The sequence below is a fragment of the Ictidomys tridecemlineatus genome, chromosome 4, assembly GCF_052094955.1.
Source record: "Ictidomys tridecemlineatus isolate mIctTri1 chromosome 4, mIctTri1.hap1, whole genome shotgun sequence".
Lineage (NCBI taxonomy): Eukaryota > Metazoa > Chordata > Mammalia > Rodentia > Sciuridae > Ictidomys > Ictidomys tridecemlineatus.
In genome coordinates, this window is record NC_135480.1 from 74,196,646 (window position 1) to 74,214,768 (window position 18,123).

Below are 18,123 nucleotides of genomic sequence, written 5' to 3' on the forward strand. Positions count from 1 at the left end.
TCAGGATTTAACTTCACTAGCAAAGAGAGGTTAATCATTTCTGTTCAGCTCTGGTAGCAAAGACTGAAATATCTTTGAAGAGAACTCTTAGAAGTATGAAGAGTGATGGTTTGCATGAGGCAGTCCTTCTATAATTCACTTCTTTTTACACCTCTAGCTTTAATCACTCAACACTTCACATGACCAGATAGGTCATACCATTCTAATAACATAAGGGCTTAGGTCAGTATGAACTATTGCTGTCACCTTTGACTAGAAAAGGCTGCATATATAATCCAGCTGCAGTCCAGAATTGGATTTCTGAAAAGACCTCACTAATCAGTTTGCTAAATGGGATTAGAAAGGTGCAGATCCAGAACTTTATTTTGCAAGGTTTTATTATAAATGGGAAAGTGTTTATATGTTTCAATCATGGAAATAATTAACTAGTCTGAAAGAAGTGACTTCTTTTGGAACATGACTCTTTTAGAGAGAAAGGAAATAGCTGACCCATGTTAGTCTACTTACTTCTTTACACCAAGGGTGAATAAATAATCCTACAATAATACATCAAATAATTAAAATGAGTATGTTCTGAACAGTTCTCTCAACAGAAATGTTTATATTAAGCACTAGAGGGATAAGTAATTTACAGTTAAATCACAAATAACCTACTTTTGAATTCCCACTTGATTTTTTCTATATTTATTTTTAAGAAACTGCATTTTGATTCTAATACTGTATCATATTTCTTTTCCATATGTTTTCTCTCAAATATAATTAAGTATAAATTTCTGTAACCTGAGCACATTCTCATTATGATTTTTGTTCAAGTACTGGCTTCATGGATGATTTATGACCGTTACACTATGCATTAAGCCATTTAAAGCTTCCAAAGATTTGGCAGTGTATAGAGATAATCTCTACATATTTTTCATAATGTGTCAAAAATACTAATATTTTTGTATTCCACATTAAGTGTTTTGACTACAATCACATATTTTATACATGTGTCAAATGGTAAACAACAACCAAAATAAAAAAATATTGTTATCCTTCCTTCTGTATGTCCTAAAAGAACAAAATTTGCATACATTTAGAAAAAGTGGAGATATTTTTTCTTTTTTTTCCCTTAGAAAGTTTTAAGCAGATCTACAAATATACACATGTGTACACACATATTTTAATTATGATTAGTTTAGTTTTATTTTTCTTGATTTAATTTCAGATGCAAGCATGGACCAAGGCATAGATGTTGTAAACACTATGAAGATAATTGTATCTCTTATTGCATTAAAGTAAGTATATTAATATATCTCCTTTCTTATTGGGTAATATATGTAAAAACAACTTAGGAAATAATTTCCAAGTAAATGGAAAATTTGACATTAATAATTACTAACATTCTTTGCATTTGATTAGAAAGTAAGAAAAACATAAGAGAATAGGTAATGATATTTAATATTTTAATATTTACTTACCTTAACTAAACAATTTTAAAATTAGCTTATCTTGGGCTAGAGCTGTACTTGTACTCTAGTACTTGCATATGGGAGGCCCTGGATTTGATCCCTAGAACTGCAAAAAAAATAATAATAACAACTCATCTAAAACTTATGAGGTAAAAGAGACGATGAGGTAAAAATAACAAGAAAAAAGAAAAATTATTAAAATGTGTACTTGGTAATATATACTCATTAGAAGTATATCCTAGAACAGGTCCTTGAACTGTATAATTTGCTATCTGGATCAGTTTGTATACACTGTGTACTATCTGATACAATGGTATTTGGTTTTGGACTTATAAATCTATTACATTTTTAAAAAGCATCAAGCTAGTTGGATCATGTCCTCAGTTGCTCTACATTAAGAAAGTTAGCTGTGTCCACTCGTGTAATTAATTCCCTACTGCCTACTATACTTGTGTAATAGTTTAAAACTACTCCCTACTTGCCACCTCCATTTTCCCATCACTACCACCTCTTGGAAGAAAGTTACTTACCATTGCAGTTAGCCTGGCACAGGGAACACCACCTGCAGCAAGTTCCTTAGTTTTGCATGGTGCTCTTTATAACTCTGATGTTTTTAAAAGTTGATGTCCTTTCTTGCAAGGTCCAATCCCCATTTGCTGATGATGAGAAGAGCTGAATTGTGTAACACCCCAAAAGATAGTTTCCTTATGGTTTCTGCAGAAAAACTGTCTGCCTCACATCAGTGCTTATGAATGTGAATGAATGCCCTCTGGCCCATCCCTGACAATGCTGTTGACCTGAGCCCATACTTACCTTCAGAATCCCAAAAGATATGACCAGGAGTAAAAGCAGTAGAATATATTTTCAGTGCACTGTGGTTTTTGATACACTCTTTACAAATTTGATTTCCTTGCCACACTTATAAAGTGAAGAAAAAAAAATGAGATAGCATTACTGGCAGTCTCAGAACCTGCTATCATCTCCTGGAGGTTATTCTCTCCATCTAAGCATGACTGTAGTTCAAGGGGAGAATTCAGGAGAGGAACTGAGAGAAGCATTCTGATTAAGTCAGAGAGAGGTATTTTGAGAAATTTGGAGTTGGGAAAGTTTATATTAAATTTTTTTTGGAAAAAATAAGTGACAATTACCAAGCAGTGATTCTTTCAAATGTGTACCAATATTATAATATTTGATAAAAGTATTTGGAGACTTATGGATGAGGCATTTACACCATGAATATAGTAAAAGTTTTTGAGAATGAACCTCATTTTTCCACAAAGAGCAAAACAACATATTAAATCATCCCTGAGTAAGTATTAATATTAATTAATTAATATTCATATTAACTATATTTTACTCAATTCACCATACTCTTCTTACCCTCTTCTTTGTTGGTTCACACTTTTGGTACTTACAAACTCTTTAATGCCTCTGTGCTTGGCTATCTGAAATGTTTTTCTCATACTATTTCTTCTCTTTGGGGTCTATTTAAGAGTCACATTCTCAGTAGCCTTCCTTTACCACTTAATATAAAATAGACTGCTCTTGTGCCCTGGTTACTTCCTTCTAACATTTATTCTAATCTGTAGTTATTTTATGCTCATTTGTTTCCTTACATATTTTCTCTTTTTGTAGCAAGCATGAGAAACTCCATGAAAGTCAGAAGTTTATATCTTTTTTTGCCACCGTATCCTCAGCATCTAGTGTAATGCTTGGCATATAGTAGATGTTCAGCAAATATTTTCTGAATATACAAAAGGGTAGATGAGTGGATTTTCAAAAAATTTATTTTTTTTAATTTTAATTTTTTGAAAATAGCATAAGAAGATTGTCATGTGATTGTGATCCCTGAATCCCTAGGTTAACATTATAAGATTATCAATGACAAAATAAAGGTATGACCATTTTATGCATTAAACAAATACTAGGCACTTTCAATTAAGGAAATGCATGATAATTCACAGTAATTGATCTACTAATTTACTTTCCATGTTTGAAACAGGTATTAGGTAGGCTCAAGTAAATTAACCTTTACTTCTTCATACTAATTCAGTGTTTTCTAGAAAAGAAAGTTACAATCTGGAAAATACAAATCTGATTTTTGGAATCAGCATGGAAGCAAGGCTAGGAATGCAGATATGTTCTCTTGCCAGTTGGGGTGAGAAGAGAAGGGGATGGAAGATCATACTACAATGTATTATCAAGTTTAGTTTAGTATATCTTTTTCAGAGGAAGGGTACTGGGGATTGAACCCAGGAATGATCTACCACTAAGCCCTTTTAATTTCTTTTTTAAATTTTGAGACAGGGTCTCCCCAAATTTCTAAGGCCAGCCTACAACTTGCAATCCTCCTACTTCAGACTGGGATGACAAGTTTGTGCCACTTTGCCTGGTTTTAGTTTAGGATATCTCAAAATGACCATCCATTCCCTAGCGATGTTTTAGTCTGATGCACATGAGAACAGGAATAAAATACACAGATACAATTATATATTCCCTAGGATATTCTTTTAATTTGATCATTGAAAAAATTTTGTACCAAAGGTCTAAAGAAATAATACAAATTTTTTATCAAGAGAATCCTTACTAGTACTAATGATTAAGAACAATTTTCTGTTAAAATTCCCAGAAGCATTTGGTTTTGTGAGACATTTCTTATTAATTCCAGTGCTTTTGTTTCTTAAACTCATTTGTGGTTTAGAAATTTAAAATCCTGATTATCATCAACAAAATGACAAGAAATGGAATTTTGGTGCATAGTCAAGTTTGGCCAGTGCTTATGAGACTTTTAAAATCTTTTTAAATCAAATAAAATATACTCACTCCAAGATTTCACTCTTATTTTTAATACACTTGTTTTAAAATTATTATTTGAGAGTTTAAGACTTTGTTTTTAAATTTTCTGTGATATTAAATATTTATGAGTTTGACTTTGCTTCTGAGATGGTAAAAATAATATTTTATCAAACTTCAAAAGTTGTTTATAAATCAGTTTTCTTTCCAATTTTCCATAGGGTTTCATCAGAATGTTTAGCGTGGGATACTTGATCCAGTGTTGCCTGCGAATTCCCTCTGCATTTAGGCATCTGTTTACAAAGCCATCCCGGCTACTTTCTCTCTTCTACAATAAAGAAAACTTCCAGCTTGGAGCTTTTCTTGGTTCTTTTGTTAGTATATACAAGGTAAGATTTTTAAGAAGAGAAAAGAAAAATGTGATAATAAACAACATGGTTATTTTAAGAATGAAATATGGCTTTAATTCAACTATCATTTTATTTAATACTTATTTTCAGCATATTAATAAATATATTGACACCAAATATACAGTATATTTAGAAATATCTTCTTTTGGAATGATATTTAACATGCTTGAATATGGGCACACACTCTCATTTACATATAATATTACAGTTACCAAAGACTCCTTTTTCTTTTTGAATGCATTGACAATGTGAATTTCTTGATATTTCCAGTGTCAAAAATGATTATATAGCTGGTCTGTGGTTTTTAATTATATTTGCTACTTTTATTAATTTATGCATATTTCAGACCCTTCTAGCAGATATCAATACTTGATTGAATCCATAAAGATTTTCTATTATAACATATAAACAATCTTATTTTCACTCTGTATCTACTCACTCTTCTTATTATTGTCACAAATTACAAGAGTTAATATTCTTCTACTTCTTTCTATATATTCCTATAAATGTACACAAAGGTATATAAACCCACACCTAAACCCATGTACAAAGATAATTCTTAACACAGTACTTTCAGCTTTAAGTAATGAATCGCCTTTTGGTTAATGGGAATTACTAATATATTAATCATATTACTGACCTATTTTATTAGATATCTAAAATTTAAATTCAAAACCTAAATATATTCTAAATTATAAAGTATGTTAAAGATTATTTAAGTACCATTTATACATATATGTATGTATATATTTTTTCTTTGAAAAAATTAATGCTGGGAAAATTGAAATTGAGTTAATTTATTTTAAATAAAATGGTTATGTATTATTTTAAGGAAAAGTTTGATCATAAAAGGTAGGTGGGAAAAAAAGTATATTGTAATGGAAAAGAGTAACTAACTATAGATGAACTCTAAATAATCACTTGTTATGAAATCTTAACTAATACTAAAGAATATTCAATATGGTTTGACTAGGAAGCATTACTAATGTCTTTGAGCATGCAAGAGTTAAGGATAAATTACTGGTAATTACATGTTTATATTCACATTCTTTTTAATTTCTCATGTTATAGTATTTGTATTTATTCTTAACCAAAACTCATAAATGTTTACACATGTATTATTTACAACATTTTTAGTGCTAGGTTGATTATTCTCCCCCATCTAGTCTATCTTAATGTGCATTGTGTTTTAGTTTGCTTTTTGATTTTCATTTCTTATACTATTTATTTGCTTATTTGTAAATACAAACTAAAGTCATTAAAGAAAATAAAACTGAACCAAAAGATCTCATGGAATATACTCACTTATTGTATTCTAAAGCCATATGTGAGTTTTAAAAACAAATTTTCCATGCCAATAGAATCTCTATAATATTGTAACTATTATAAAATAATAAACTTTTAAATTTCTGGGTTTTTTTTGGTGAACTGACCCTTTATCCATCCATCTGTTGACAGACCAGGACTACTTTCTTACTTAGCTATTATGAATGTGTTGCTGTAAATTACTATAGTATGCTGACTAATTCTTTAAAAAAAATTCCAATGAGTGGTGTAGCTGGGTCATATGGTAATTCTATACTTAGTCTTTTGAGCAGCCTCCATACTGATTTCTGCAGTGGTTGTATTAATTTGTAATCACATCAGCGGTATACAAGAGTTCTTTTTCTCCCACATTCTTTCTAGCATTTATAATTACTTGTATTTTTGATGATAGCCACTCAAATTGGAGTGAGGTGAATTCTTGATGTAGTTTTGATTTGCATTTCCCTGATTGCTAGAATACTGGACATTTTTTTCATATATTTGTTGGGCATTGAATTTCTTATTTTGAGAACTGTTTAGTTCATTTGTCCATTTATTAATTAGTTTTTTTGTGTGTAAATGTATGTCTGTGTGTCTGTGTTAAGATTTTTGAGTTCTTTATATATTGCAGTTATTAATCCCTTGTGGGAAGAGTGACCAGCAAAGATATTTTTCCCATTCTGTAGCTCTTGTCTTCCTACTCTTTTTTCCTTTGCTAAGCAGAAGTGTTTTAACTTGATGCCATACCATTTATTAATTCAATAAAAATGATATGTAATTTCTTATTAGAGTCTATCTAGAACTATGACTTTATAACAGATTATTTTTCATAATATTTCCAATTTTGTAGTCAGTTTAATTTACATAAGACCACCAGTTTGTCTTCAGGGTCATCTAATGAATCATCTAGTGAAATGCATTAATGGTTGTTATTTTCATGCAATCATGCAATTTTATTTTTAGAAATAACTGAAGTCATTATATTTTTCCCCCTCAATACAGGGTACTAGTTGCTTTCTGCGTTGGATCAGAAACCTGGATGATGAACTACATGCTATTATAGCTGGTAAGGCAATAATTAAAAGAGAATGATTACAATTTTATCAATCAGTAATAAGAATAAATGTGAAATAGCTTCCAAATTCATCTAATTTTTATGTATCTTCTTTTATCTGTTGTAATAGAATCCCTACCAAGACACTCACCCAAATATTTTGTCTGTGAGCTAAACATATCTGCCACTCTGACCATCTATTGTTCTATATTTCTTGCAATATAATGTCTTGGATCTGCCTACAACAGGCTAGAAATTTAAAGAATGTATCAGAAAAGAATATAAAGACTTAAAATCTTATATAAGTGATTAATGGCAGTTTAAGTAGATTTTTTAAATTTTATTTTTGCCAATGGAAGATGACATATTTTAATAATATTTGAAAGGAACTTTAATCATTTTATAGAAATGAAAAATAGATATTATTTTCTAAACTGAAATATATGTAGTTCTTAAGTGAGATTATTTTTCAGATATTTATTAGTAATAATCCTACTTTTAGTATTTTCACATCCCACTCCTATAGAAAAGTGTGACCCTGGCACAAAAATAATTTGAGCTGCTAGGGAAAATAGATGAATAAATACTCCCACTTAAGATCAGAGATACCAATAGCCTTTAAAAAGTTATTTTAAAAGTGTTGTATTTGCCAAAATGACTACTGTTTTAAACAGTAGTTGTCACACATAAATCAGAACTGTTTGTTCCTAATTCTGAAATTTAATTTCTTTAATCTAGAATATGTGATAAGAACTCACTCCATTTTAATGTCATCATGTATATTATTGTTCTTAATTGTGTTGTACCTAGAAGCAATGCTGGAGTGAATGAATTCTGAACTATTTAAATGAATTAACATTTCTGATGACTTAATAGCAAAGAAATACTTTGTAATCTTACCAGTTTTTTCATATTTGTTTTTTCAGGATTTTTGGCGGGTATATCAATGATGTTTTATAAAAGCACAACAATTTCCATGTATTTGGCTTCCAAACTGGTAGAGGTAAGCAAAGAATTTAAAGCTTTTTTTTTTTTTAAAAAAAAGCTGTTTTTTTTAAAAAAAACTTTTGACTGCTTTAAGCACAAATATATAACTTCACTACCAAAGCAAATTCTAATTCTTTAAAAGTATTTACAGTCATTTTCTCCATGTGCTATTTTCAAATATACACAAATGTAGAAAGAATAGTGTAATAATTAATAATTTGTATGCAAAATCAACAATTATCAGCATTTGGCTAATCTCCTTTCATCTATTCTCCTCAACTCTCAGGTACTGAATTAACTTAAAGCAAATCCCAGACATTATATCATTTTGTCCTATAAAAAAGTCAGGATAGATTTCTTAAAAATGAATCAACATTATCATGCAAGTAGAACCACAATACTATAATCCTACATTTCAAAAAACTTAATATTATCATATATCTAATTAGTTTCTTCTTCACTGATTATCTTATAAATATTTTTATGTGATATCTTTAGTTGAATCAAAATGCAGTCTCTTAATTTATGATAGTTATTTTTTTCTTCCTCCTTTTTCCATTTTTTTTAATCTCTTGCCATTGATTTGTTGAAGATCTAGTTCATTAGTTCATGGAATTTCCCACATTTTGGATTTTACTGATTGAATTCTCACTGATGTTATTTATTATGTTTATCTCAAATATTTCTTATGAAGTGTTAAGTAGATCTAGAGGCTTAAGCAAATTCAAGTTCAAGTTTTAGAAGTGAGGGTAAGTGGCAGAAGTACTTTACATGTTCTTTGTGGATAAACTTTCCATTCATTGTATCACATTAAAAGTTACAAAAATGTATGGTTGTCTTTCTATTGATACTAAATTGACTAATGGGACCAGGTATACACAGAACCTATGTAAGATTTCCAATAGCCTTTCACCTCATAGTTTTACCAGCCATACATGATCATTACTGGAGTTCATTATTTCATTAAGTGTTGCAAAATTGTGATAATCTGATGTTACTTCTACTGTATTCATTAGCAAGAATGTTTCTAAAAATAAAAAAAAATACTTTCCCATTTTAAGTATTTGGCTACTCTGAAATATTTTGTTCAGGAAATGAAGATAAAATGCTTGCTTACTTTTCTTTATCAGTGTTCAGAATGAGTTAGTACCTTAGCATTCTGCCTAAGTGAGTTGTATTTATTTTTAAATATAATTATAAAAACATGGATTTAGTGTATCTGATATGTTGTAACCCAGTACATTCATTATGCTCAAGTTGTCCCAATTGGCCTTGAGAGTCTCCTTAAGTTGACTCCTGTTTGTTTTGACATATGCCATTATTTTTTATCCCTTTCTTGATTTTTAAAATATCTTCTTAACAAGATATTTTAGGCTCATCTGAGACATTTTCTGTCTTAGGCATTGAATCAGCTTTTTCCCCCAGTGGTTCCTAATTTCTTTTATTGGGAAAAGATATTTAGAGGCTTAACCTAGTGTTTTTGCCCAGGTTGAGCATTGTTTCTTGATTTTTCCAGTAAACACACCTAGAGAATCTTTTCTTCCTCCTTTCTTTTTAGAGAGAGAGAAAATATGTTTGGAGTTTATTGCTATTTCCATGTAAAAGTTAAGATTATAGATTTTATTTTACTTGTTAGATGTTTATAAACTTTTATCTCACACTGAAAATCTGTGCTCCTAATGACATTAAAAAAATACATATTTGCTTTTCCCAAGTGTGTTAGTGTGCATGTATGGGTGCATTCATGAGGAGCAATTGGGGGTGTACAGATATGCACGGGGTGGGGGAGAGGGAGAGAGAAAGGAAAGAAAGGAGAGGAGAGGAGAGGAGGAGAAGAAGAACAACAGGGGAAGAAGAAGAGAGAAAGTATACATAACGAAATTAGAGAGACAGGCAGAAGCTAGTATTTTAAAACCTGGGGTAAAGAATTTGGTTGTTTTCTCAGTTCATGTCTAAGCATGAAATGACATGATTTAATTCACATTTTTAAGATAACCACTCTGGATATTATATGGAGAGTATTTTAAAGGGAGGCAAATGATAGAACCAGGAGTATCATCTTCAAATCCAGACTTGAAACTCCTGTTTGTTTCAATTTCATGCCTAGAGTTTTGGAGTAAAGGCTTGGAGAACAAAGTCTTTAGCAGAAGATGTTGGCTCATTTCAGAATGGAAGGTGTAGAGATAGAAAGAAGTACACAGATATGGTTTGTTTGTAATAGAGATGATAAGAATTGCTATTTCTTCTCTATAATAAGAGAAGAAAAGGAAGAAATATTAACTAACTCCTGGATAGCAAATTATATTCTTGGATACAGGAGAAAGTCAGTGTTGAGATCCAGTTTGTAACAGGTGTTTTACAGCGGCTTTCCTAAGTGACTAGTTTTTAAACCAAGCAATTAGGTATCACTTTGTATCTTATGTCATCAGGCATATCTTATCTTGGAAAAACAAACTGTCATGTAAAGTGTACTGATGAGGAATTTTTAAAAGAAAATGAGAAATTTATGTTTATTATGCTCTTTGTGAAATTAGTTAAGATGGTGTAATAGGCAATTTTTTTTATGATTGAAATAAATTTTATATTAAAAGCTTTCAAAAATGATGACCAGCATTATGACTGCTTATCTTGTTTCTTAAGTACATTGTAACTTTATACATATCCTATGCTTTTTATATATCCCAACCCCTATTAATACATTACATATATTTACTCAAGCCAGCCCAATACAAAAATTGGGCTGCTTTATTATTTTTATCACTCATTTTACTTTAACTTTTTTATATACTAGAAAGCCCTTTCTATGAATTTTCCCTTGTTCTAGACATGTGTATTTGCTGGTAGTATTCTCTCTCTCTCTCTCTCTCTCTCTCTCTCTCTCTCTCTCTCTCTCTCTCTCTCTCTCTTCCTCCCTCCCTCCCTCCCTCTCTCTCTCTCTTCCTCCCTCCCTCCCTCCCTCCCTCCCTCTCTCTCTCTCTCTCTTCCTCCCTCCCTCCCTCTCTCTCTCTCTCTCTTCCTCCCTCCCTCCCTCTCTCTCTCTCTTTCATAGATATACTTTCATGCCATTTTTTCTTTTATCTAATTGTTGATCCCATGCATCTTTAAAATGGTAAAATTAAAAGTGTTGTATGCTTACTAGTGCTAGTTTGTCAACCATTTATTACCTCTCCGTGACAAGCATGTCAAGGTAAGTAAAGTAATGTAGTAATTCAGAGCAGGCATTGGAAGAGCTCCCTCCCTGCCGCTGCCATTTTTTTTCCCCTCAGTACTGGGGATTGAACTCAAGGGAGAGCTACCACTGAGCTGTATCTACAGCCTTATTTTTATGTTTTTATTTTTGATATCAGATCTTGCTAAGTTGCCCAGGCTAGCCTCCAACTTGTGATCCTCCTGCCTCAGCCTCCTGAGTGTCAAGGATTACAGGCATGTACCATCATGCTTGGCAACACTGGGGAACTTTTACAGCTATTTGACAGAGTAATCTTGTCTTTGAATCTCAGAGTGCAATTATGGTTCAATTCTGTAGTTCTAAAATTTATTTTTTCTATTAAGTCATTTTATTATATCATAAATGTCATTAATCCATAGCAATTATAAATTCACTGCAAATGGTTAGGGGAACATTACTTAAATTTTGTCTTTCTAATAAGTCTTCTTGGTCCTCTATCCCAGAAGGAGTGGTTGCTCCCTACTTTGAGGAGCCAAATAATATGTAATATATAACTCTTTTCTAGCTCTCATCATAGTGAATTAATGATATTTTATGCATTATGTTTTGTCCATTTCTAAATCCCTTGTTTCTAGCATTTTGTTCAGCATACAGTTGACACCATTAATGTTTACTGCCTGAACAAAGGAAGGAAGGAACAGATCTAATGAAGAAGGGAGGACTTATTTATAAAAAGCATTGAAGAATAAGTGACATAAAAGTAGTAGCAATAAAGTGCTATTGAATTTCGCAGAAAATTATTGCTGCTTGAAGCTAGAGTTTAGAGTGAGGAATGAAAGAAGGGAAGGGCTGACACTTATTGTTGTCACAGAAGATATACCATGATTTGAGCTCTGAAAGAGTTAGGATTCAGATAAATAGAAAACAGCTGTAAGTAGAGGGCGTATATCATTCAACTATATTGTTAATGCTTTTTTAATATAACTCTTGCATTATGCTTATTTTGCAGACAATGTATTTCAAAGGCATTGAAGCAGGGAAGGTTCCCTATTTTCCTCATGCAGATACTATTATCTATTCCATCTCTACAGCAATTTGTTTCCAGGCAGTAAGTATAGCTTTTGAAATGAGAAATAGAAATTTCTGTTTCTAATTTACATTAAGCCAGAGGGGGAAAAATAAAAGCCTGAGAACATAACATTACATTTTATACTTTTTGTTTTTTTAGCAAGATAGTTTGTATGTTTCAAATCATTAAACGTTAACTTAATGGGCCAGACACCGTTTTATGAACAGATCAATTTTTAGGTTTAAATAGTTTGCAGTCTATAGGTAAATCCTTATTCCAGAACCAAGGTTAGAATGCCCCCAATTTAATTATCCTTCCTAAAGAAAAAAAATACCACGGGTAAAATGTGAATTATTGCACTTCCCCAGCATTACTCAGAGAATGGGGAGGGGGAAAGAACTAGTTTAGCAGAAGCATTATTTCATCTTTTTAAGTCTGTTATTATTATTATGGATGTTAATGGTTTAAAGGGCTGTTGTAAAATTTTAGGGAGAGCTTTTATTTGTTCTTTATTATAGGAATGCTGCTATATTAATAAACTCATTAAAATCAGTGAAGTGTCAGCTAGATAGCTATCTAATGGGTACTCAGTAAATGCTTCCTGATAATAATAAATTACTCAATTATTATTCCCAAAGCAGCATTTCTATTTGAAGGCATATTAATAAATATTCTTCAAAGATATTGACTTAAATATGTTATTATTATTTTTATCACTATCATTTAAAAAATACAACAAGCAATAAAGAGATAAAAAGTATTGCTCAAGACTTCAGATGTTTGTATTTACTTTAAAAAAAAATCTCAAATTGAATAATCTTAGGCTGTCATGGAAGTTCAGACCTTGCGACCATCTTACTGGAAGTTCCTTTTAAGGCTCACCAAGGGCAGGTAAGGAGAAAAAACATCTATAAAAAGATTATCAATCTCTTGTCTCCTTCAAGGAATATTCTTTCAGTGGCGAAGTTGGTATTTATATATAAATCAAATATGACCAAATTAATAAGAAATATTGAATGATCATTATTCTGACTATTCTTTCCTTATAATATTTTAGACATTTTAAAAGTTCTGGATTAATATCCTGTTGCTTTGCTGACTGATAATTAGTAGCTCCATAAATACTTTAGCCTACCTTTTCCAATCTATAATGATGTCTTCTTTTTGATTAAAAATATTAAACAGATTCATTAAAAGGGTTCATCTCTACATAATTAATTGGTTTCAGTAACCATCTTCTATTGCCCGATATTTTAAGTTTACTTTCCTTTTTTCTCCTTCTTTTCCTCTTCCTCCTTCTAGTCCTTGTTCTTCCCCTAATCTAAATTTGATTCTTTGGGAGAAAGCTGGACCTAATAGGAAGAGTATGAGCTTTGGAATTCTGGAGACCTGAGTGTGACTCCAGCTTTGGTACCTTTAACCATTTTTCTGTGGGAAATTTATTTGCCCTCACGAACCTAATGTTCTTTCTCTTTGTACTGAAGCAATTATACATACTGTCTTAATCTGTTTTATGTAGCTATAACCATACCTGGTGCTGGATTACATATGTAGAAAAGAGGTTTGTTTGGCTCATGATTTTAGTAGCTGACAGGTACAAATAGCATGGTGCTGGCATTTTGGTAAGGGCCATCAGGCTATATCACAATGTGGTGGAGAAGCAGAAAGGGAACTGGTGACATGAAAAGTATGTAATTTGGCCATACTTTATAACAACTTATTCTTGGGGAAACTAATTCACTCCTACAGGACCCAGTCCATTCATTAAGGCTAGCATTAAACCATTCATGAGAGTAGAGTTCCCATCTCTTAATTATACTTCACTAGGCCACACCTCTTAAAGGTTCTACTACTGCCTCAACATCACCACACTTAGACTAAGTTTCTAGCACACTAACCATTAGGGGGAAAACCATATCCAAAGCATACCCTATGCATTGTATGGTTGTGGGAAAATTAAAATATTCATAGTAGTGCTTAGCACTTCCTAGGCACTCACTAAATCATAGCTGCTATTAATTTTACTATCATTAAGATTAATATAACAAATGCTAACATAGTACATACCATGTCCCAGATATAGTTTCAAGATATACACATATAACACATACATAAACTTATTCCTTAAAATAATTTAATGATATAAGTGCTATCATCTCCCTAGTTTTATATTTGAGAAAACTGAGAATCAGAAATGTTAGATAGAGTGACACAGCTACTAAGCAAAAAAGCTGGGGGATAAGCCAGACATTCTGGCTTCAGAACTCTTCTCAACCATGACATTATGTATCTTTCATACTATTATTGTTTCATCACATTTTTTGGTGCATATTTTTTTGAAAATTAATGGATTTTACCTAGTAATTATTTTGGAAGGGAACTTACTTTACTTTGGAAAAGAAGTAAAAGTCACATTTAATGGCTCTTGAAATATTGATGCTGGCCAGTGATTCAAAATTAACTTCATTTTGCTATCTCCTTCAGACAGGAAAACCTTGTGAAAAGACACTGAGACACAAAAAGTCCATCCTGTGCATTAGTTAAATATGTCTTTTAAAAGCATTTTTTAAGTTAGGTGATGTATAACACGAAGGTATATTTTATTCTTTTATATCTGTTAGAAATTGGAAGGCCTGATGGTATTTGCTTTTTAGTCATTTAATATTTTCATTTTTGGATGTATTTTTATAGGACATTATGTTCTCAATTATGAGAGAAAGTATATCTAGCACTTTTGTCTCATTGGTAAATGTTAGCTCATTTTTTGTTTTCTTAATTTCCTCTGATTTCATTCATCAGAAAAATGAACCTAATTTTCTATTTGACATACTTAAGTGGAAAGAAGTCGAGAAGGGTTTGAAATAACGTAACATGAATGGTTTCAGATTGGAGTATTATCTCTTTAAATATTAGACAGTGAATCTTGGTTAGTCCTTTCTGTTTTCCCATTCCATGAAAACTAAGTCAAATAAAGGAAATAATTTTATTTTATAAACTTCCTTAAATACTTCTTCATTATTTCTTCTTTTTTACAGATTTGCTGTCATGAATCGAAAAGCCCTGGATGTTTTTGGTACTGGTGCATCTAAACACTTTCAGGGTTTCGTCCCCAGATTGGATCCAAGATATACAGTTGTAAAACCGGAGTTGCCGATAGAGTTTTCATGAAGATGGCTATAATTTATTAATGTGACTATATTTCATCATTATATCCTGAAGAGTTAATTATGTTGAATACAAAGAAGGGGGCCCAGCTCGAACTTCAGTGTTATTTCAATGAGAGATGCTTTTTTGTTTTGTTTTGTTTTTCTTACCAATCAGAAATACAGAAGCTTTTTAGGAAGGTGTTGCTTAATAATTAAGCTTCCTCTGTAGCCAGAATCTGATTCTGGATCTCTGTAGTGGTTGACATTGTGATATATTATTGATTAAATTATGTCCACAAATGATATTGAATTATCTATATAGAAATGTAATAACAAGAGTACACTTAAAATTACTTAAAAGGGTCTTTAGTTCATTCCAATATAATTCTTGGTTTAAACTAAGAATATTTCTCATTTTAGGATTTACAAAGGATCACGGGTATGTGGATTTGGTCTGTGATTATTTTTAAGTTTTGAATTGGTATTTGTAGTAGTAGAATGTTATAGATTTGAAGGAATTCTCCATATACAATGCTGCTTTAGTATAGAGCAATGTAATTGGAGAAAAGTGGCCATTCTTACTTCAGGGATGCAAAGATGGGTTTTATACCATTGGGGTAAATGTCGTGGTATCCATGCTCTTTTTTCAACTAGTAACACCATCTCTCTCCATGACCAGTAGGGCTGTTTAGCAGCCCAGTAAACCTACATACTAATGGCAGGTTAGGAACAAATGAAAATTTACACATGTGTTTTAATCTTTTACAATAGCATTACACTTGAATATTTAAAAACAAATCTTTTAAACCTCCTATAGATATATTGTGTTTGTTGTCATTTATAGAGGCTGAATTGTTATAACTCAGTTTGTACGCCATTGTTTTAGAAAGGATCAAAATCCTATGGAACAAAAGAAGTTTTGCGAAGTTTAGCAGTGTTTTACCCTGTCAACTGTTTCACTTAAATAATAGATGTTTTACAACTAAAACAACATAAAATTCCAGCAGTTGTTTAAAAGTTTTTCATCACTAATTTAATTCATGTTCCTCAACTTCATTTTCAGAAACCACTGTCATCCTTTTTACTCTAGAATAAAGAAGTGACAAAATGTAGTCACTTTCTCTTGAAGAAAGTTGTTCAGACAACTGATGATGAACATATGATCGCTATTTACAGTTTTTCAGGGAAAAGTTTTACTTTTCTAAGATAATAAAAGGCTTAAAGTGATTGTGATGTCTACAGGGAATGTAAAATCTAGGAGTGATGCTATTTTTGGAATATAATTTTGTTACTAAAAAGTTTTTAGTCCATGGTAAATCATGCAGTAGAATTTGTGTTACAAAAGGGATTTTAATCCAAAGGTTAAAAATGCATAATCCCCAATATTAAATTTTATTAAGGCTTGTATTAGTTCTGTTTTTATGTCATCTTGTCTTTTGTTGTTATAACAAATTGAAACCCAACAAAAAGGTAGATTCTAGTACTGTGGTAACAGAGAGTCACTTTAATTGGGTCAAAATTTTTCATTGTGAATAACTTTTTAGAGTAGACTTGCCATTTGGCAATACTGTTAAGGGATCATTTTGGTTTCAGACTTCAAAATTGATTAATGTAGTTTTAAGTTTTTATTGACTGGAATCAAAATGATGATTGGTACTATGTTTACTTTTTAAACATGAAGTATTAAAGCACTGAGAAGCACCAGCATGCACCTCATTTTCCCTGTTCAGAATTTATGTTTGTTATATTTTTCCTATCAGGTTAAACATAGACATTTAAATCCATAAGTTGTTATTTTCATTGCCATTAAAAAGCTATCATATTGAAAAACACATTCTATTGAAATTTTCTATGATTGTTTAGCAGAATTTTGCTGGTTAAGGTGCATTTCTGCAATATATATGTATATGTATACATATATCAATAAATTGCAATCATATTTTTATTTTATATAAAATGTAAAACAAAATAACCATCCTGAAGCAGAATATAGTGGTGAATGTATAGATTGAATGAATGGTTAACTAATTTGCAGTGGGGAATCAAGAATCAAGAAGTCCAGTTTGATTCCACTATGGCAGATTGCAAAGTATACTTGTTCAAGCAAACACAAAGAAACTTTGTGTTCCTGAAGACAATTAAAATGTCTTTCTACCTCTAACTAATCAGGTATTGATTGACAATGTATTGGCATCTTAAATAAAGTCAAATAGACCTCTCCATTCCAAAATATGTTTTTATTTTTAAAATCATTTAAATTCCCAAGAAATCATGTCCAAATAAATTTCCACCAGACTGATAGCAGTAAACAATATGCTTGTTAGTCTTTCCAATATGTTTACGTAGAGTGAAGAATAGTGCACTGGAGCAGTAGTAAAATGGTCATTTCATTGCTATTCCCCGTATTAATAAAATCCTATAACTTGTACCAACTAAGTAAAGATTGAGGTTGCAAGATAGTTGTCTTGAATCTGTTAGATTTGTACAACTTTTTCATCAGATAGTTTTTGTGTCCATTCTGAAACATTTCTGAAATAATATCTTTGGTTATGTTATCTTTTTTTTCATGAATTCTTATTGGATTCTGTAACTTTTTTCTTGCTCTATTAACATATATATCACTCAATTTACATCTACTTTATTATTTTTACTTTTTTGCTATTGTTTAGTCAGTTGTTATTTAATTTATAATTTTGTTATTCTTTACTCTCAGATTTTATAATTTACTTTTACCAAGAA

General features: G+C 31.1%; 1 protein-coding gene across 10 annotated transcripts in view; it reads left to right on the plus strand.

Moving 5' to 3' along the window:
- Positions 1–17,614, plus strand: part of Tmem135 (transmembrane protein 135) — a 236,719-nt gene extending 219,105 nt beyond the window's left edge. For all 10 annotated transcript variants that reach the window (XM_078046833.1, XM_078046836.1, XM_078046839.1 and 7 more), the window contains 7 exons: positions 1,208–1,277; positions 4,466–4,633; positions 6,962–7,025; positions 7,940–8,016; positions 12,179–12,277; positions 13,062–13,129; positions 15,274–17,614. In XM_078046833.1, the coding sequence (XP_077902959.1) occupies positions 1,208–1,277; positions 4,466–4,633; positions 6,962–7,025; positions 7,940–8,016; positions 12,179–12,277; positions 13,062–13,129; positions 15,274–15,406 (679 nt within the window). In that variant the 3' untranslated portion in view covers positions 15,407–17,614. The remainder of the gene's footprint in view (positions 1–1,207; positions 1,278–4,465; positions 4,634–6,961; positions 7,026–7,939; positions 8,017–12,178; positions 12,278–13,061; positions 13,130–15,273) is intronic.
- The last annotated feature ends 509 nt before the right edge of the window (positions 17,615–18,123 follow it).